Source organism: Myotis nattereri (genome assembly GCF_964212035.1).
Source record: "Myotis nattereri genome assembly, chromosome: 5".
Taxonomy (NCBI): Eukaryota; Metazoa; Chordata; class Mammalia; order Chiroptera; family Vespertilionidae; genus Myotis; species Myotis nattereri.
In genome coordinates this window covers 11,205,532-11,225,413 of record NC_138080.1, presented here as the reverse complement: position 1 = coordinate 11,225,413, position 19,882 = coordinate 11,205,532, and the positions used below count along the sequence as shown (strand labels likewise).

Below are 19,882 nucleotides of genomic sequence, written 5' to 3'. Positions count from 1 at the left end.
GTCGGATGGGGCCGGCCGTGGCCATCGTCCCGCCGCGGGGTAGTGTTGGTGCGCCCTGTCCCTACGCGTGTGCGACACTGAGGTCCAGTGAGCGGCTGGGGGTGTGTGGACATCCACGTATGTGTAAACGAATGTGCTCTGCATGTGTGAGTCTGCGTGAAACATGTGCGTGATTATGTGGGGTGTTGTTTGTCTGCCCAAGTGTGAGTGTAAGCCAGCATGTGTGTGTCTCCAAACATCCGTCTCCGATGTGTCTGGGTGTAGCTGTAAATGCCTGTATGTAAGTGGGTCTGGGTGTGTGTCAGGTTTGTGGGACTTGGTGACTTTGTCCCTGGTCTGGTTGTGTGGATGAGTGTACATGTCTGTGTGTGTGAGCCCGGTGTGTGGGTGTGTGTGTCTGTCTGTCTCTAGGTTGTCTGTGTATTTCTATGTGTGCACATAGGGCCGGGGAGTGTGTAGTTGTGTCTCCGGGGTGTGTGTACTGAGTGTGTGTGTGTGGGGGGGTCCTCTGTGGGTCTCTGGTGTCCAGTTGTTGGTCTGCAGCTGCGCAGGTGGGGCTGCCCCTGAGTGTGTGTCGCTGCCAGTGTGCATTTGTGTGTCTGGGTGTGAGAGTGGCACCGCCCACTTCCCCCGAGTTGGTCATGGAGGCCACTCTGTCTCAGGGTGTCTCCAGCCCATCCGGCTCCAGGCCTTTAATTAGCGGCTGGTTAGGGGGACCCACTGGTTTGTGGGTAGGGTGGGGTGGGCGGCCAGCCTTTGTCTGCTGGCCTCACGGGGTCTGCCTGGCCCAATGCGCAGCGCCCGGAGGCAGCTGGCAGCGGGGCTGGCGAGGCCTCTGCCTGGGCAGCTGAGGTCTTGGCCTCCACAGGGAGGCCCGGCAGCCCTGCCTGCTAGCTGGCCCAGGAGGTCTGGGTGTGGAGCCACGGGCCCCTCCAGGATCCGGGGAGGGGATGGAGCCTCTGTTTCCGGGCCTTTTCCGCGGCATTTCCTCCTCCAGCTGCTGGCAGCCTCCCCCAGACTGCCTGCCTCCCTGCCTTTGGGAGGAGGGGCTGGGGGTTTGGCCTGCCCTGGGTACACACACACACACACAGCCACACACAGCCACCCAGGCACACACAGCCTTATACAGGGTCACATGGGCACACACCGCACACAGTCACGCTCTTGCAGCCACACACACACCACAGAAATCCCCTGCTGACATGTGTTGTCCCAGCCCGGCTCCAGCCCTGGAATCCCCTGTCCCGGTACAGCCTCCTTTCCCAGCCAGGCCCACTGACTCTCTAGTGGCCTCCCCTCTTCCCGACCACCCCACAGACTGGGCCACTGTCCCAGGGGTTCTCCCCTGCCCTGCCCTACAGACACCTGTGTGCCCTCCCCCTCCAGGCCCCTGTCTCCCCATCCCCACTCCCACCTCCTCCACCCACTTACGCTGGATCCTTCGGCACTGTCCCCCACATCCCACCTGAACTGGAAGCGCAAAGAGGGTGTGAAGGTGTTGGGAGGAGGGGTTCAGCCTCAGAACAGGGATGAGGATTTGAGGCTGGAGCAGGAAGAGAGGCAAAAAGACAGAGCAGCCAGGATCAGAGCCACAGAGCGACTTAGGGGAGAAGACTCCGCACCACGCACCACGGGGAAAGGAAGAGGGACAGGAGTGGGGGAGGGTTCCAGCCTCACTTGCAGTGAAAATGCTGCCACCTTAGCATGGGGGAAGGGCCTACGCCAGGGGGGACCAGGGGAGTCCACCAGGAAGGGCTTTGATCCCAGAGCTGGTCCTCTCAGGATGGAATACGGGAGAGGAGGCAGTAGGAAGTGAGGGAGGGGCTGGCAAAAGAGGAGAGGAGGGAGATTAAAGGGGTGGTGTGCTTCGGAAAAAGGAAGGATGAGATCCAAGAGGAGGTTCTCCAGGGCCAGAAAAAAGGGCAGAGTGTTCTCAGTGACCCCTGAACTCCACACCCAGCCCAGCTCCTCTTCACTGCCCTCTCCCTGCCCAGACTCTGAAGAAGAAACAGGCCCAGAGAGGCTGGCGCACAGGGATCTGACACCGTGGCACTAACTGAAGCCCCCAGAGGTAAAAAAAAAAAAAAAAAAAAAAAAAAACAGCAACAGCAAACCAAGCAGTAAACCCCAGCCCAGCTGAAGGGAGCAGCTGGGTCACAGAGTGCCAGAGAGTGAGCTCCCCATCACTGGAGGAGTCCAAGCAGAAGCGGGAAGCGTTGGCTTCTAAGTCGGTATCTTAGAGAAAACCTGGCTCTATCCCTCTGGAGCTGAACTGCCCTGTTTGGGGATCAGCTCCCAGACTTGGCCAGGCTGCAAAGAAAACAAGACAGTGTGTGATTAAGAGGGAGGAGGGTGGAGACAGAAGGGACAGGAGGGTTTGGCACAGAGTGGTGGCCCAAAGTGGTGTCTGTGTAGGCTGGCCTGGAGCAGAGAGCAGCAGAATCCTGGAGCTCCCAGGAAGAATCTGAAGGGAGAGGAAGCAGGACTGGGTCTAGCTGGAAATGCAAGGGTGAAGAGACATCACAGGGACCCAGACCATGCTGTAAGGGATTCTAGCTCTGCTGGCGGATAAATGGTGTTACCTATGGCAGAGCATCCAGAGGCATAGCCCGGGAATGGGATGGGGAGGGAGGAGCCACGCCCTAGCCTCAGGTTTAATCTGGGCGGAAACTTTACATTGACCTGCCTTCAAGAGTATCTGTGCCAGTTTCCCCTGCTGGCCTCCTATTCCCCCCCCCCCCCCCCCCAGCCGTCCTTGTGGGTCCAAGATCCACAAGCTTCTCCCTCCCTCCAGGCCTTTGCTCCTGCTATTCTCTGCCTGGTGCACCATCTCCTGTCTCTTCACATGGTTGGTTTCTTCTCATCCTTCACACCTCTGCTTCTGAGCCCCCTCGTTATTTCTTCCAGATGACGTGTCACATCTGAACTCTTTATTTACTTGTCTGTCGTCTGTCACACCCAGGAGACTGAGCCCAAAAAGGGAGCGCAGGCCTTGTGTCCCTATCATGCTCAATCATTACCCAGTGAACGGATCCTCCAGGGCTATTGCAGAAATGAAGTGAAATGGTGTGAAATTGCTCAGGCCGGTAGCAGACACATGTAGGTGCTCATCGAGCCAAGAGTGCAGGGAGGATTCGGGGTGGGAACAGGGAGCTACTTGGTAAGGAAATGCATTTGGAATCTTCCAACCAGGGAAATGCCTTGGGGACCCTCCAGGCTGGGAGTAAGGAGCTGCAGGTCCCCCGGCAGCCCTGTGAGGGGCCTTGACAGTGTCTGCTGGGCGGATCACGCCCCTCCTGACCCAGCTCCTTCCTCCCAGGAGCCCAGTGATGCTGCCCAGGCTGTGAACAGGGAAGGCGGCACTGTGGGGGCTGCCGGCAGCCGAGGCAGGAGAGAGACATGTGGACACGTGGTCTCTATGGCCCCCGCCTGCCAGATCCTCCACTGGGCCCTCGCCCTGGGGCTGGGCCTCACGTTCGAGGTCACACACGCCTTCCGGTCTCAAGGTAGGGCTGGTCCAGGGCCCTCGGTGGGGAGGGAGCGAGGAGCTATGGAGGGATCAGGTGAGACTGGGACTGTGGTTGTGGGGGGAGGAGAGTGGGGAGGCCCTGGGCCAGAAGTCCCGGGTCTTGCAGCTGGTAACCTCTATTCGGGAGCCAGTGGGGCTAGCATCACCTGCCCTACAGACAAGCAGCCAGGACTCAGGGGTCCTTCCCAGGGCCCACCCGGGCCTCTGATCCTTACCTACAGATGAGTTCCTGTCCAGCCTGGAGAACTATGAGATCGCCTTCCCCACCCGAGTGGATGACAACGGGGCACTGCTGGCCTTCTCGCCCCCTGCCTCCCGGAGGCAGCGTCGGGGCACAGGGCCTGCAGCAGAGTCCCGTCTCTTCTACAAGGTGGCTGCACCCAGCACCCACTTCCTGCTGAACCTGACCCACAGCTCGCGCCTTCTAGCAGGACATGTCTCTGTGGAGTACTGGACACGGGAGGGCCTGGCTTGGCAGAGGGCAGCCCGGCCCCACTGCCTCTATGCTGGCCACCTGCAGGGCCAGGCTGACAGCTCTCATGTGGCCATCAGCACCTGTGGGGGCCTGGTGAGCAGAGGATTCTGGGAAGCAGGGAGGAAATGCCAATGAGTTTGGGAGTTAAGAAAAACACTTCTAAATATGTCAGAGAGGAAATCACAGTGGAAATATTTAAAGTATTTTGAGCTAATCAAAAGAATTAGCTCATTTAGGGTGCAGCTAAAGCAGTGCTTAAAGGAAAATGAATAGCATTAGGTCATGCTGAAATGTAATCAGCTAAATATCATTCTCAAGAGATTATAAAAGGAGTAGCAACCTAAACCCAGGAAGATAAAAGGAACAAAATAAAGAGATATGGCCCCAGGGGTCCTGGGGACCAGGAACTGATCCGTGCCCTCTGTCCCACTTCCCCCACCCACAGCATGGCCTGATTGTGGCGGATGAGGAAGAATACTTGATTGAGCCTCTACAAAGTGGAACCAAACGGGGCCAGGGCCCGGAGGAGGGTGGCCCCCATGTGGTGTACAAGCGTTCCTCCCTGCGTCACCCCCACCTGGACACAGCCTGTGGAGTGAGAGGTACGTCTGTCTCTGGGGACGGGCAAAGGGGTTGCACGACATCTTTACCGTAAGACAGAGGTAGGCAGCAGTGTCTCTTATCCAGAAGGTCGGCAGGCAGCTACGTGAGGGGAGGATTGGCATCAGTCAGACAGTGGAACAGTGGGGAACAGCCCATCCATCACTGCCATAGACCAGTGGTCCAGCAGGAGACAGGCAGCTGGATAGCCATACAGGTGCTTGGGTATAAAACCATCTCCAGGATTACTGTCTGGCTAGAACACTGGCTGTCTGGTGGCATTGCAGAGCTCTGGACATTCAATGGTTGTATAGCTGGAGAGGCTGGGATTAGGATACTGTGGCAGACGGACAACCACAGTCAGTTGTACAAACAGAAAGCTGGATGGTGTCACAGGCTAAGGCACAGTCAGTTGGGCAGCAGGGCCATCAAAAGCAGCTGTTTTGTTCTGTAGCCAGACAGTTGTGCAGTGTGTTGATTAGAAAGCTCCATATTTGGAAGGCCAAGAAAACATACAGTCAGTCACACAGTTCCAGCAGTGAGTCCAGCCGCTGCACACAGACAAGCAGGTGGTGGATGGTCAGGAAGTTGTGTAGTCATGGTTGTCGTGGTGTGCCCGGCAGCTGTTCCGCCAGCCAGTTGGGCAGTAGGGTAGCCACATCGTGTAGAACCAGATGGAGCATTAATCCACTTAATGGAGCATTTCTAGAACCAGACATTGGACAACTGAAATGCCCACTAGCAAAAGAACAAGATATTTGACGGCCCATTGGGCAGGTGGAGCAGCATACAGGGAATTGGACCACAGAGCAAGCAGCGTAATGACCAGAAATTATCCATCCAGATGAGAAACCGTGGAAGGGGCGGCCATGGTGGCTGCGCACCCTGAAGCCGCCACCTGCCAGGCCCCTGGGCAATGAGACGGAGCGCAGCCAGCTGGGCCTGAAGCGCTCCGTCAGCAGAGAGCGCTACGTGGAGACCCTGGTCGTGGCTGACAAGATGATGGTGGCCTACCACGGGCGCCGAGACGTGGAACAGTACGTGCTAGCCATTATGAACATTGTAAGTGCCTCCCCCTCCCAGGGAATGAAGCCCCAAGAACCTGGAGCCAGCCTCCAGAGGTCAGGAAAAGGGTGTCACCGTCCACCCCCAACTGCTACCTGAGGCTAGAGAAACAGAATGGAGGGGGGACAGGGTGAGAAAGGACGACTGCAGAGCACAGCGCCTCGGAGCATGGACTCTGAAGCCAGCCAGCCTGGGCTGAAATCTCAGCTCTGCCACTTTTTATTTGTATGTCCTTGGACACATGACTTCACCTCTGCCTTGGTTCACTCATATGTAAAATGAGGATAATAATAGTATTCACTTCATAAGACGGAGGTGGATGCAGTGCCTAGATAAAGCACTTGGTACACAGTAAGAGTTGCATAGTTGTTTGCTATATAAAAATGAGCATGCAGCTTGCAGGTACTTGTTGAGGTTACCAGTACACACATGGGCACACATCTGTATGCAGGTAGAGTTCTCACGCATACACTTACCTATGAATTCATACAGCTGACCTCGCTGACCCACAGTCAGTAGCCATGTTAGATCTCAAGACTCTGGTCCCCTCTCAATCTCAGTTTTCCCCTCTGTAAAGTGGGATTGTGATAGTATCTACAACAGAGCATGAGAGTTGGTGGGAGGGAAACCAGACAGAGCAGTTGGCACATAATAAGGGCTTGATGAGTGGTGCTCTTGTTTCACTGAAGCAAAAAGGGAGAGAAAAAGTTCAGCAGACAGATGGCTCCATGTTCACATGACAGCGCACCTGATCCCACTACTTCCTCAGTCCTGCCTCTCTCCCTTATTTCCTAACACCTGCTAGAAACTGCTAGGGTTTCTGTGGGTTTCCACTTTGGGGCATTGATATCCTAGGGCTCCAGGATATCTGGATGGTGTGACCTGCATCTTTTGTGCCCTCTCACCCCTGGGCCACAACCTCCTTCCCTCTAACCACTATCTCTAGAGCTTTCTGCCCCCACACTTCCACCTTTTTGTAGTGATGCTCAAATTGGTGTCTTTAGATCGCCACGGGATGAGGCACATCCCTCCGGCCATCTCTGGGCAGAGACTCAAGGAAGCCAGGGGGTGGGCAGGGGAGGAATGAAGGGCAAAAAAAAACTGACTAGCTGAGCAAGGATGAGTCAGAAAGAAATGTACTGGCAAGCAACCAGTACTTTGCAGGCAGGCTTACCAGACTTGAATCCCACTTATGACACCTACCAGCTGTGTTTTCTAATCTCTCTGTGCATCAGTTTGCTCAACAGCAAAATGGGAATAATATCTACTCATGCAAAGGTATATGGACAGACTTAGCCTGAGCTGGACATACAGTAGGAATTTGATAAGGCGAGCTATTGTCATTGTATTTTCATTGTTTGCTACTCTGGGCCCCTCTTAAGACTCCGTTTCTCTTGTTTCTTGGAGGTCAGGTTGCCAAACTTTTCCAAGACTCGAGTCTGGGAAACATCGTTAATATCCTGGTAACACGGCTCATCCTGCTCACAGAGGACCAGGTGCGGGGGGTGGGCCCACCCCTTTCCCTGCACACCAGTGCCGCCTGCCCTTTCTGGGGTGGCTGGCGCCCATGCACCTCACTCTGTCCATCCTCAGCCCACTTTGGAGATCACCCACCATGCCGGGAAGTCACTGGACAGCTTCTGTAAGTGGCAGAAATCCATTGTGAACCATAGCGGCCATGGCAACGCCATTCCGGAGAACGGTGTGGCCAACCATGACACAGCGGTGCTCATTACGCGGTGAGGGTTGGGGAGGCCTCCAAGATGTGGGCCAGGGGAACGGGTAGTTTAGGGGACCATCCAGGTCCAAGCAGGGGATTGTCTGCTAGATGGAGAGGCTGGGACTATTCAGCTGCCCCCTTGGGGAGCCAGACATGGGAGGGGCAGCTGGGAGCCTAAGAATCTGGGAAGGCGGATATTGGGCCATTGGAGTGCTAATGCTCTCCTTCACTCATTTCTCAGTCAGTCATGTGCCCCATTATCCCCAAGGCAGGCTGCAGCCAGAGCGTGAGGCTTCGGGTGAGAGGCAGGTAGCACTCCCAAGCAGAACTTAACCCCCAGAAACAGGCATGGTGGCATCATCGGGGCTTAGGGAGGCAGCCCAGCTTCCTCATCGCCCCCCTCTCCTTCCACAGCTATGACATCTGCATCTACAAGAACAAACCCTGCGGCACACTAGGTACCCATGCCCCTTGGTTCTGGCACCTATGAAGGCAGTGGGCTGGGTGGCCCTGGCCCTGGTGCGGGTGGGGACTTTTCAGGGTGGATGGGGGCAACCAGCACAGCTCTGAGCCCCAGCCCCACCCCACGTGCCCATTTCCCAGGTCTGGCCCCTGTGGGAGGGATGTGTGAGCGCGAGAGAAGTTGCAGCATCAATGAGGATATTGGCCTGGCCACGGCGTTCACCATTGCCCATGAGATCGGACACACGTGAGGCCCGGGGACACAGGAGGGGGAGGACAGAAGGGTCCAGCAGGCTCATCGGCACCCAGCAGAGCCAGTACTCCTCTCCCCAGGTTTGGCATGAACCACGACGGCGTAGGGAACAGCTGCGGGGCCAGGGGCCAGGACCCAGCGAAGCTCATGGCTGCCCACATTACCATGAAGACCAACCCATTTGTGTGGTCATCCTGCAGCCGCGACTACATCACCAGCTTCCTGGAGTGAGGATGGACCTGCCTTTCCTGCCTATAGGCTCACACTCGTGTTGCGGGGCGGGGGTCCCCTGGATATCAGGGCTGCCTCTGAGAAGGGTTGTGTCGCCTGCAGGGGCTGCTCCCCGGGACCCCACCCAGCCGGACCCCCTGAGCTCTTGGCCTGCAGCCCCCCAGCATGACAGCTGCTTTCCTCTTGCCACAGCTCAGGTCTGGGGCTCTGCCTGAACAACCGGCCCCCCAGACAGGACTTCGTGTACCCAACCGTGGCGCCCGGCCAGGCCTACGATGCCGATGAGCAGTGCCGCTTCCAGCATGGAGTCAAATCGCGTCAGTGTAAATACGGGGTAGAGAGAGCCTTCCTGCTTTCCTTCCTGGGAGGGGAGGGGGTTGCAGGGGTGGGTGACTCTACATGGGCACCCCCACCCCAGGCAGTGGGTTTGGGAGAGCCAGGAAGAGGAGTGAGCCCCATGGGGCCCAGGGGCACAGAGGGGCCTTAGGTTGTACAGATGGCACAATCAGACAAGACTGAGGACAAGAGTGGGATGTCCTGGCTCTCCAGACCCCTGATTGGGCACTGGGCTGGGGAGGCTGGGAGGCCACCCTCTGTGCAGCATATCAGGCTGCGGCAGGACTAGAGTCCCAGGAGCACTAACTGGCCATTTTTACCCACACATTCAGACATGGTGGAAATCGCTTCCCTGGGGAAGAACCATTTTCCCCACTTGGCAAAGAACTGGACAGAGCCTTCTAGAGACACCCTGTCTGCACTCCCCACATTCCCTACCATCCGGTACACCGATCTGCTGGCCCCAGTCCTTGGCTGGACGAGCTCTGAACCTCATTACTACTCCCCAACTCTTTCCTGAAATTTAGACTCAGCTCCCAAAGCCCCAGCTATACATAAAGAAGCCAGCTAGGGTCCTTCTCCCAGCTTCCCCCCGGGAGCTGGAGCCTGCTGGCCTCCTGCTTCAGCTGGAGTCTGCCCCTCTACTGCCCACCTCCCCTAATTCCCAAAACACGCTCCCCGCCTCCTCACAGCCTCGGCCCTAGTAGCCTGACCCAGTCCCAATACTTCACACCCTCCAAACTCAGAAGGTCAGAGTTTGCAAGGCCATGTCCAAGCTAAGGCCATGTTAACCCAAAACAGGGAGTAGGCAGCTGTTAAAATGCCCTCACTTCATTTCAGTGCTAGACAAGGAGGTAAACCCTGGATCAATGTATGTGTAATTGGCATTCCTCTCTTGCCCCCACACCCTAACTTGTCTGGTGACTGTAGCACTCTCTAATGAGTTCCAATAGAATTCTGAAGCTCCCTTGAGCATCTGCTGTGCCCCAGGTACCCTAACAATGAGCACGGTTGGCATTTACTGAGCATTCACTATATGCTAAGTATGTGATAGGCCTCATCGCATTTAAGCTCCTCATGGTCCTATTATCCCCACATTACAGATGAAGACACTGAGGCATGGGGAGAGTGCCTTTCCCAGAGTTGGTATTTAAGTCCAGGTCTCTAGGACCAGATTTTATAGAGGTGGGGGAGGGGAGGAAGTGCCAGGCAGCAAACACGGATCCGTGCGAGCTGTAGGTTAAATTGATTCTCCCTTTTATTTTTCCAAAGAACGTGTTCCTTGCCCTCCTGGCGGGGGGGAGTCGTTAACTACATGTAAATTGGCTAATATGTCTAAGGAGCTGGGCTTACCTAGTGTCTGCCCCAGAGTTAGCTGTGGTCATTGTTGCTCTGTGCAAGCCCTTTCATATCTACTCTGGCACATGCCTCTCAACCTGTTATGTAGGCAAGGCCCATCTTGTAGATGAGGAAACTAGCCCAGAGGGGGCAAATGTGTTGCAAGTGGCGGGGTGGAAGCATCAGTATATTCCAGTGTGTCCTTGTGAGGAGGAGGGAAGGCTGGGCTGGGATAGGCACTCTCTCCAGGAGGCGTCAGAGCACGTGATATTTTTACAAATGGCCAGGATGCAAGCCCTGTGAAGCCAGAAGACCAGGCTGAGTTTTTAGCTGAGAAGTATCCTCTGAAGGGGCAAAAGGCAGGGACCCTGGAGGGTGTTGGAGGGAGATCTCAGGACAACCCTCCAAATTTTTCATGTATGTACAGGTCTCTCACGGAAGCTGACCCAGAAAAGGTCCCTTCCTGTGGCCACTGAGTGGTCCAGTACCACACCTTTGAAGCTTGGAAGGATCCCTTTCTCAGGAGATTACATGTGATTACAGACAGGAGACTGGAGGGTCTCCACGTCACAGGGGAAAGATCCTGGGGCCTGGGGCAGGATGTGAGCAAGAGAGTCTACCTACGTACGATTTGGCCACACCTGAACCCAATGGGGCTTGTCCAGTGATATTAACTTGGACCTAAAGGATTGGAGTGACTCCTGGGACTGGTATAGGACTTGCTGCTAGGTCCTGGCCCAGCCCAAGCAGGGTTCCGAGGAAAGTCCCACACAGATCCAGCCTGGCCTTGTCCTCTCCCAACCTTCATAGATTAAAATCTTTGAGAACGTCCCCAGTTAAGTGAAGGGAACAAGGAGAACCACCCACTGGAGAGAAGTGAGAGGCGGGGCCCCTGACCTGAGCCACCTCCAGGCCTGATCTTTCTGAACTGCTGCGCCTGCGTGGGCTGCTTTGCCCATCCCAGAAAGGAATCCAGAATCCTTCCTCTCTACATTCCTCAGCAACCCCATGTTTCCTTCTAGAAACTCAGGAGATGCCAGGGACTGAACTGATGAGGGGTCACATCATAGACGCTTCAGTCAAAGGTCTGGGTTGATAACCAGGCTGCCCTCTAGTAGCTCCGTAACCTTCAGCAAGTGGCCTGACCTGGCCTTGATTCCCTCGCAGTGGAATTGGGAGAATGAGGTCCACGGGAATGTGTGCCACGCATAGGTGTTCAGTAAGTGCAGTGTGTATGCAGGCAGAGAGGGCGGCCCAGGCCATACCCTGCCACCGTATCCAAGAAGATGCCTTGAAACCCAGGGCCCCACTGCCCAACCGGCAGTGAGCCTGGGTCCTCCTGAAGGAGGAGGGCGAGCTTGAGCGGGCATCTCGGCCGCAGGAGGTCTGCAGCGAGCTGTGGTGTCTGAGCAAGAGCAACCGGTGCATCACCAACAGCATCCCGGCCGCAGAGGGCACGCTGTGCCAGACACACACCATCGACAAGGGGGTGAGCGCAGGCCGAGGCCCGCCCCCTGTCCGTGGGCCGCCCCATCCCGAGCCTTGCCTCCAGGGTCACGTGGTCTCTGGCCACGCCTGCTTCCTGCCGGTCCCGCCCCTAACCTGCGTCCACACCCCACACCGTCTCCAGCCCCGCCCGCACCATGGTCCCCGTGCTAGCTTCCCGCCCCTTGAACGTTGCGTCTGGCTCCCTGGCCACACCCTTATGCCATCTGTTTGCACCCTGGTCCTCGAGCCCCACCTCTCCCACTTCAGCCCCATTCCAGGGGAGCTGAGGCCTCTGGCTGGGTGGGAGGGGAGCACCAACCCCCTGCGGGTTTCTGAGCTGGACTCACCCCTCCCACAGTGGTGCTACAAGCGGGTGTGCGTCCCCTTCGGGTCACGACCTGAGGGCGTGGATGGGGCTTGGGGCCCGTGGACCCCGTGGGGAGACTGCAGCCGGACTTGCGGCGGTGGCGTGTCCTCCTCCAGCCGTCACTGCGACAGCCCCAGGTCAGTCCTCAGGACCCCCTACGAGGAAATGGAGGGGGCCGCCCCTGCTTCCCCTGCCCCATCCTCTCCTGCTCTCCCACCCTTTCCAGGCCAACCATCGGGGGCAAGTACTGCCTGGGCGAGAGACGGCGGCATCGCTCTTGCAACACTGATGTGAGTTCCCCCAGCCCCGTCCCCAGAGGAAAAAAGTCATAAATCAACTTCCAAGGAGCCGCTGCAGGCCTTCTGCCTTCCCTGCCCCTCGACACATGCCCCATCCCACCCAGGCCCAGTTTACCCCCTGGCGCCTCCGGGGGGATCTGGCTCCTTCCGATTCTTTTTTTTTTTTAATATATTTTTATTGATTTCAGAGAGGAAGGGAGAGAGAAATAGAAACATAAATGATAAGAGAATCATTGATTGGCTGCCTCCTGCCCTTGACCGGAATCAAGCCGGGCACCATTCAGTCCTCAGGCTGAAGCGCTATCCACTGCGCCAAGCGAGCTAGGGCTCTTTTATATATAACAGAGAGAGATAGAAACATCAATGATGAGAGAGAATCATTGATCGGCTGCCTCCTGCACACCCCTACTGGGCATCCAGCCGGCAACCCCGGCCTGTGCCCTGACCAGGAATCCAACCTCGACCACTTAGCCACACCGGCCGAGCTCCTGCCAATTCTTGCATAGATGAGTCTTCCACACCCACTCCCTGCCCCAAAGCTGTCTCTGAGTTCTCTGGCACCAGCCCAGTAGCCCTCTTCTGACCAGGGCTGTGCCTCCTGTCTAAAACTCCGCCTCGCCTGCATCACCAAGCCCTGCGCTCCCAGCCCCTCCTAGGCTGCGCTTCTCTGCTGCCCCTTTTTAATGCTGGGATCCCCCTGGCTCATCCTGGAGTAAACACATCTCGTGTGCACACATCCAATAAACACAAGACAGCGTGGAGTGCTAGGAGGGTGGAGAGCTACTGATGAGGGGTAGGCTCGTGTCTCTGAGGGGTCCACATGCCCCTCACACTCGCAAAGAGTTAGGCACCTTCCCCAATTTGCCTTGCTCCTTTATAGCTATGCTCTCTCAAGAAAGGCCCCAGGTCTGAAACTAGAAACCTAGGCATCATCCCCAGCTTGCATCTAACATCTGATGAGTCACCTAGTCCCTCTCAAATGCACCTGTCCCTCCAGCCCCACTGCCTGGACCTAGCCCTGGCTACCATCCAACCCTTCATAGCCTCCTCCCTGGCCTCCCGACCTCCCTGCTTCCAGCCTCACTCCTCCAACTCATCTCTGCTCTGAGCATTAGTTCTTCGCCCTAGGCCTCTGCCCTAACTCCCTCCCTGGACACCTGGCCTCCCTCCCTCTCCCATCTCGTGCCCCCAGGACTGTCCCCCTGGCTCCCAGGACTTTAGGGAAATGCAGTGCTCTGAATTTGACAGCGTCCCCTTCCGTGGAAAATTCTACACATGGAAAACATACCGAGGAGGTGAGTCGGGGGCTGAGGAAGCCGTGCGAGCATCCAACAGCAGGTGGATACAGCATCTTGGGGTCTGCCCTGAGCCCTCCCCTCACTCAAGGAGCCAGAATACCAGACTGAATGCTGGGAACCCCCATTCCATCTACCTAGCCTGCCTAGTCTTCACGGATCTGGGGTCTGTCCCTCCTGGCCTCACCTCCCCCAGGGAGCAAGCAGGGAGCCCCAGGGCCTCCTGGCCCTTGGTCTGATGGGACCATGCCCCCCAGGGGGCGTGAAGGCCTGCTCGCTCACCTGCCTAGCAGAAGGTTTCAACTTCTACACGGAGAGGGCAGCAGCCGTGGTGGACGGGACACCTTGCCGCCCAGACACGGTGGACATTTGTGTCAGCGGCGAGTGCAAGGTGGAAGGGACTTCCAGAGAGAGGGAAGGGATGGGGATGGAGGAATGGGCACCTCACTGACATCCTCACCACCGCTGCCCTCCCCAGCATGTGGGCTGCGACCGGGTCCTGGGCTCCGACCTGCGGGAGGACAAGTGCCGAGTGTGTGGGGGTGATGGCAGTGCCTGCGAAACCATTGAGGGGGTCTTCAGCCCATCCTTGCCTGGGGCTGGTAAGATACCCCTACTTCCTTGTCACACTCCCTCCTGGGCTGGGGGGTGGGGGGGGGGTGACTGGCCCCACCACACTAGTCAAGATTAGCAAATTCTCAGACCCAGGGACCCAGTGGAGTGTTGAGACCCCAAGAAGACCCCAGCAATGCCCCAGATCAGGGTCATCTACCTAGCCTGCCTAGTCTTCACGGATCTGGGGGTCTGTCCCAGGGCTTGGGCTCTGGAGCCAAAATCTTGGCAATTAAAATATCCAAGGGGGTGGGGACCTAAATCTCTCCCCTGCCCCTTCCAGGGGGCCTCCTGCCCAAGTGTGGTTCAGGAGCTAGTACAGAGGTTGAGCAGTTAAACCAGGACTTGGGATACATGTGGGCAGAGACAGGGGTCCTTAGGGCCCATAAGCCTTGCAACCCCTACTCTGAGTGCTAAGACCACCATGTCACCTCTGTGGGTTGGGGCCTCCACAGTGGCCTCTTCTCTACCCAGGCCCATACCTGCTGTTTATTGGGGTAGGGGGTGGAGGGCGGGGCAGATCCGACCATGTTGGTGGTTAGAAGGCATGTTCAAATCCCAGCCCAGCTACCTCCTATCTGTCAAACCTGGGCAAGTAGCTTTGCGTTTTGTTTTGTTTTGTTTTGTTTGTTTGTTTGTTTGTTTGTTTTAGCTTTGCTTCTTTGAGCCTCAGTTTTGTTACATGTAAAATGGGCATGATGACACATCTACTGCATAGGGCTGGAGCTGGGCGTGCAGTGTCATGTCCCTGGAAGCACTTAGCACAGTAATGGCTAGCTGCTGTCATCCAGTGCTGAAGGCAGGCAGGTGTGGGGGGCGGACCGAGTGGGTGACACCTAGCTTCCCTGTCCAGGGTATGAGGAAGTCGTCTGGATCCCCAAAGGCTCCATCCACATTTTCATCCAGGACCTGAACCTCTCCCTCAGTCACTTGGGTGAGATGGAGGTGAGGGGATGAGGACTGGGGGTAAACCTGGCTGGAATTCTGACTCCTACACTGTCCCCCAGCCCTGAAGGGGGACCAAGAGTCCCTGCTGCTGGAGGGGATGCCCAGGACCCCTCAGCCCCACCGCCTGTCCCTGGCTGGGACCACCTTTCAGCTGCGACCTGGGCCAAATCAGACACAGAGTCTAGAAGCCCTGGGACCCATCAATGCATCTCTCATCGTCATGGTAATGGTGGGGCAAGGTGCAGGAGGACATGGCACCCTTGTGGGGACTCCAAGCTTGACTTCCTTCTGATGCACCCTCCACCCCAGGTGCTGGCCAGGACAGAGCTACCTGCCCTTCGCTACCGATTCAACGCACCCATCATCCGTGATGCACTGCCCCCGTACTCCTGGCACTACTCACCTTGGACCAAGTGCTCTGCCCAATGTGCCGGTGGTGAGGGCAGGGGAGGGGCCCGGGGGGCACTAGTCACCTGACCCTCTGGATGGGGCAGGGCTGAGTGCGCCTCTCACCTGCCCCCAGGCAGCCAGGTGCAGGCCGTGGAATGCCGCAATCAGCTGGACAGCTCGGCCGTGGCCCCCCACCACTGCAGCGCCCAGAGCAAGCTTCCCAAGAGGCAGCGGGCCTGCAACACCGAGCCCTGCCCACCTGAGTGAGTACCTGCGGGTGACAAGTGCTGCTGAGATCAGAGAAGCACGTGGTCCCAAGATTGGGGTGACTGCTCCCCAAGGTAGAGCCAGGGCTCCCCTGGAATCGGAGTGGGTGCGCCCTAGCCAAGTGCTTTTCTCTCGGGTGCTGTGCCTCCCTGCCCCAGGTGGGGGCTTGGGCTGCTCATTTCCATAAGGATGCTGGTTGCTGGTTGCTGGGGAGGAGGCTGAGCCGGTGCGGGGGCAGGTGCCCGGCCTGCACTGTCAGCCCCCTGTCCCCACAGCTGGGTTGTGGGGAACTGGTCGCGCTGCAGCCGCAGCTGTGATGCCGGCGTGCGCAGCCGCTCGGTGGTGTGTCTGCGCCGCGTGTCCGCCGCGGAGGAGAAGATACTGGACGACAACTCCTGCCCGCAGCCGCGCCCGCCCATCCTGGAGGCCTGCCATGGCCCCACCTGTCCGCCGGAGTGGGCCGCCCTGGACTGGTCGGAGGTCAGCCGCCCCTTCCCACTTCGCGGACCCACTCCCTGTGCAGCAAGGGGCAGGGCCTGGTGCCGGGTGCCCCCTGAGGTACCCTCTGTAGTCGCAAGTCCCTCCCGCCAGCCCTAGCGGACCACCCTCGACTGGTCCGAGATGAGCCGGCCTCCTCACCATCCAGGGACCAGCAGCACCTCTCGGCTCCCTGTGCGGCGGGGAAGGGCGGGGTGGCCGCCTACTAAGCATGGAACGCCCCTCCAATGCAGTGCACCCCCAGCTGCGGGCCAGGCCTCCGCCACCGCGTAGTCCTTTGCAAGAGCGCAGACCACCGTGCCACGCTGCCCGCCGCGCACTGCCCGCCCGCAGCCAAGCCGCCGGCCACCATGCGCTGCAACTTGCGCCGCTGTCCCCCTGCCCGCTGGGTGGCAGGGGAGTGGGGCGAGGTAGGTGGCCACCCTGGGGGATGGAGGCCGGGACAGGGGCGGCTGGGCGGCGGCTCATCCGAGGTGCCCCACAGTGCTCTGTGCAGTGCGGCCTCGGACAGCAACAGCGCGCCGTGCGCTGCTCCAGCCACACCGGCCAGCCGTCGCGCGAGTGCACGGAGGCCCTGCGCCCCCCAGCCACGCAGCAGTGCGAGGCCAAGTGCGACAGCGCGCCCCCCGGGGACAGCCCGGAAGGTATGTGGGCAGGAGGCCCAGGGATGCGGGGAGCGCCCTGTCCAGAGGAAGCCACTGGAGAGTGTGGGGTTGACCGTTGGCCAGAGACCTTCCCCAACCGCTGAACGCCTTTTCATCTCCCAGGCCAGCCGGCACCATCCCCTCACCACAGACATGTATTAAGTGCCACTGTGTGCCCAGCGTTTTAGGCACCTGATCCTTTTGGAGCCCTAACTGGGGTCACTCCCCCAGCCACCTCCATAACCTTCGACTTACTCATCTCCACTGATAACGCATTATTTGCCTAATATTCTTTCTTTAAATCAGAGTTTCTTAACCTCAGGTACTATTGACGTGTTGGGCCACATGATTCTTTGTCATGGGTCTGCCCTGTGCATTGTGGGATATTTAGCAGCATCCCTGACCACTACCTGCCTGATGCCAATAGGACCCCTCCCCCCAGTGGTAATAACCAAAAATGTCTCCAGACATCGCCAGGAGGGTGAAGTCACATCCCCTTGAGAACCACTTCTTTCAATATACCCTCTTTTTTTCCTATCAAAGTAAAATTTTTGTACTTATTCCTAGTACAGGAACCAAACTGCCTGAGTTCACCTTCCACCTTTTGCCTTCCTTTCTCATCTGTGAGGGAGTGAAAAATATATTCACTTGAGAGGATGCTGCATTAGAGGGGTGGCCTGAAATAATCCATGTGGAGGCCAGGGGCTCTGAGACCTGATTCCCAACCCTCTCCCGCCCTCTGCAGAGTGCAAGGATGTGAACAAGGTCGCCTACTGCCCCCTAGTGCTCAAATTTCAGTTCTGCAGCCGAGCCTACTTCCGCCAGATGTGCTGCAAAACCTGCCATGGCCGCTAGGGGACAAGCAGCCCCTGAGCCACAGCTGAGCGCCAGCTTGGGGGTGGAGGGGACCGGCTGCAGCTGGCCAGTCTGAAGGAGCCCGCCAGGGCAGGAGCTGGGAGTGAAGGGTGAGATGGAGCGGAAATTATTTATTGGAAACCCATGAAGGGCCCTGGCTGGGAGATGCAGAGGGGCTGGCCATCCCCAGGGCCCCTCCTCAGCTCCTTTCCCAGTTCACAGTGAGACCCCCTCCGGGTGGGTTGAGAAGGGAACGACTGTTTGACTTAGCGCTCTTTACACCCACCCCTAGGGAGCCCCCTAAAATCCCCCACCTTTGGTTGGAATACATACTGTGAAGAGTGGGGGTGGGGAAGGGGGTCCACCAGTGCCCTGATCCCCAACACTGCCCTTTCCCTCGACTCTGGTCTGGAAGGGGTCTATGTCCACCATGGGAAAAGGGAATTAGCACGACTTCCTAGCACCCTCCCCTTGACAACACCAGCTACAGGGGTGGGTAAGAGGTGGGAAGATCCACCCAACCTCTGCCCGGTTGCTCACCCCCATCATGGTGCTACAGGCCCTGCCCTGGGGCCCGCACACCCCTTGCCAGGAAGTGCTACATCAATAAAGTTCTGTCTTGTGTAGATTTGTGCACCTGGTGTGTGTGTGTCCCTGACCCAGACTGCAAGCAGCCCAGCAGCCTGGAAGGGGGCTTTTGCCAACACAAACTAAAGCCCAGTGATCTTAGGGCAAATGTATGGCTTCTTGCAGAGTCTCTCACAGTCTCGGGGTCTGACACCTGCCAACCCAGCCACCAACACTCCTGGTCACTCTGAAAGCTCCGGCCACACCTGCCTTTGCTTGAGCTGTTTCCTCGGCCAGGTGTGCCTTCCCCTTCCCTCTTCATCTGGTTAGCTCCAACTTACCTGCCCTCAGCACAAGGTTGCCTTCCCTTATGGCCAACAAAGTGGAGGTCCTCCTGCCTACGTATTCACCCTTAATGCCTGGAGGCATTTGCTGAGGTTTGCAGGTGCCCAACCGATCCTGCGAGCAAAGGTGCACAAGCAACGCAGAGAGAAAAGGGTGCTTCCTCATATGTGGCCACGAGGGGAAGACACACTTGGCAACCTCTAGGTAGGATGCTGTGCAACCCTGGGCCACAGGCATTTCCCCTCCCCCTCCCTGCCCGGCTTTCCCAGCAGCGAGGCTGCTGCTTCCACCGCCTCCTTGCTGTGTGGCACAGGGAGGTGATGACCTCTCAGAACTGCCATTTCCCCAGTTGTCAAGAGGAGACCAGTATGTGGCCTGCTGATTTCCCAAAGATCAGGACATGGGCCCACATTTTATGGATCCAGTTTCTGCCAGATGCTGCTGGAGAGGCCTGCATCCCCGTTTTATGATGAGAAAATAGGGAGACCCCAGAAGTAGCAGAGCTAGGGTTTGTTAACTCCAGACCTGACCTCCAAAGTTGGACCTTCCAAGTGCACCTGGCTCCTGGTACCTTCCCCTGGTACCACTCCCGTTGCCCTTCCCCTGGCACATGGGCTCATGCAAAGACTGTCGTAAAGGACCATCTGAGGCTGCTCTGGAAGCAGGTGTTCGTTCAGGATGCCCAGCGAAGACCGGTGTCTGATGCAGTTTTGTAGAGATCTGGGCAGCCCAAATGCTTCCTGGGGGCCACCTTGAACAGAGCCGTCAGTACTGCAGCCAACTGACCTGTGAGCTCCTTCCTGCAACCCCTGTCCGCAGGGAGTTGGAGAAGGGGCCTTCTGGGGTCTGGCAGCTGCTCCCACCAACCCTGGACCTCTCCCTTCTGGCTCAGAGCCCCAAACAGCCAGCTCTCAGCCCTGCCAGCTGCTGGAGCGCTCTCCCCGCCCCCTGGGCCTAGCTTCCCTCCCCAGTAGCCACGGGCCCCTCCCGCCAAAGGAAGTGAAAGGGGGGGGGGGCTGTTGTAAGAGGAACTAGGGCTGGGAGCCGGGTGAAGGAGATGCAGGGCCATGCCTGAACCACCCCCCGGAACCCCCTGAGCCTGCACCCCTACCACAACCCACTCAAGCACCACCTGGAACCCAGATACCACCCCCACCATGGTAAGTCCTTCAAGAAGGTGGGCCCTGAAGTGCAGGGGTTGGGGGTCCCAGTCAGGTGGAGGTGCCCTGGAAGTACAGCCATGTGAATGGGGCACAGCAGGCCCTTTAGGGGGTCCCTCCATGCAGCTCATGTGCTCC

General features: G+C 57.8%; 1 protein-coding gene across 2 annotated transcripts; it reads left to right on the top strand.

Annotated features, from left to right (window-relative positions):
• The first annotated feature begins 3,325 nt into the window (after window positions 1-3,325).
• Window positions 3,326-18,299, top strand: ADAMTS10 (ADAM metallopeptidase with thrombospondin type 1 motif 10). Of its 2 annotated transcripts, XM_081090984.1 has the most exons (24): window positions 3,326-3,506; window positions 3,751-4,097; window positions 4,450-4,606; window positions 5,449-5,666; window positions 7,082-7,165; window positions 7,263-7,408; window positions 7,804-7,847; window positions 7,993-8,098; window positions 8,185-8,331; window positions 8,528-8,669; window positions 11,391-11,498; window positions 11,856-12,001; window positions 12,091-12,154; window positions 13,356-13,458; window positions 13,716-13,849; window positions 13,937-14,060; window positions 14,924-15,004; window positions 15,078-15,241; window positions 15,328-15,454; window positions 15,542-15,671; window positions 15,951-16,155; window positions 16,407-16,583; window positions 16,658-16,817; window positions 17,563-18,299. In XM_081090984.1, the coding sequence occupies exons 1-24, from the start codon at window positions 3,419-3,421 to the stop codon at window positions 17,670-17,672; spliced, it is 3,312 nt and encodes a 1,103-aa protein (XP_080947110.1). In that variant the 5' UTR covers window positions 3,326-3,418; the 3' UTR covers window positions 17,673-18,299. The 2 variants fall into 2 exon arrangements, with proteins under 2 accessions (XP_080947110.1, XP_080947111.1); XM_081090985.1 differs by lacking the exons at window positions 3,326-3,506; window positions 3,751-4,097; window positions 4,450-4,606; ... (4 more) ...; window positions 7,993-8,098; window positions 8,185-8,331 and having other exon boundaries at window positions 8,537-8,658.
• Window positions 18,300-19,882: the final 1,583 nt, after the last annotated feature.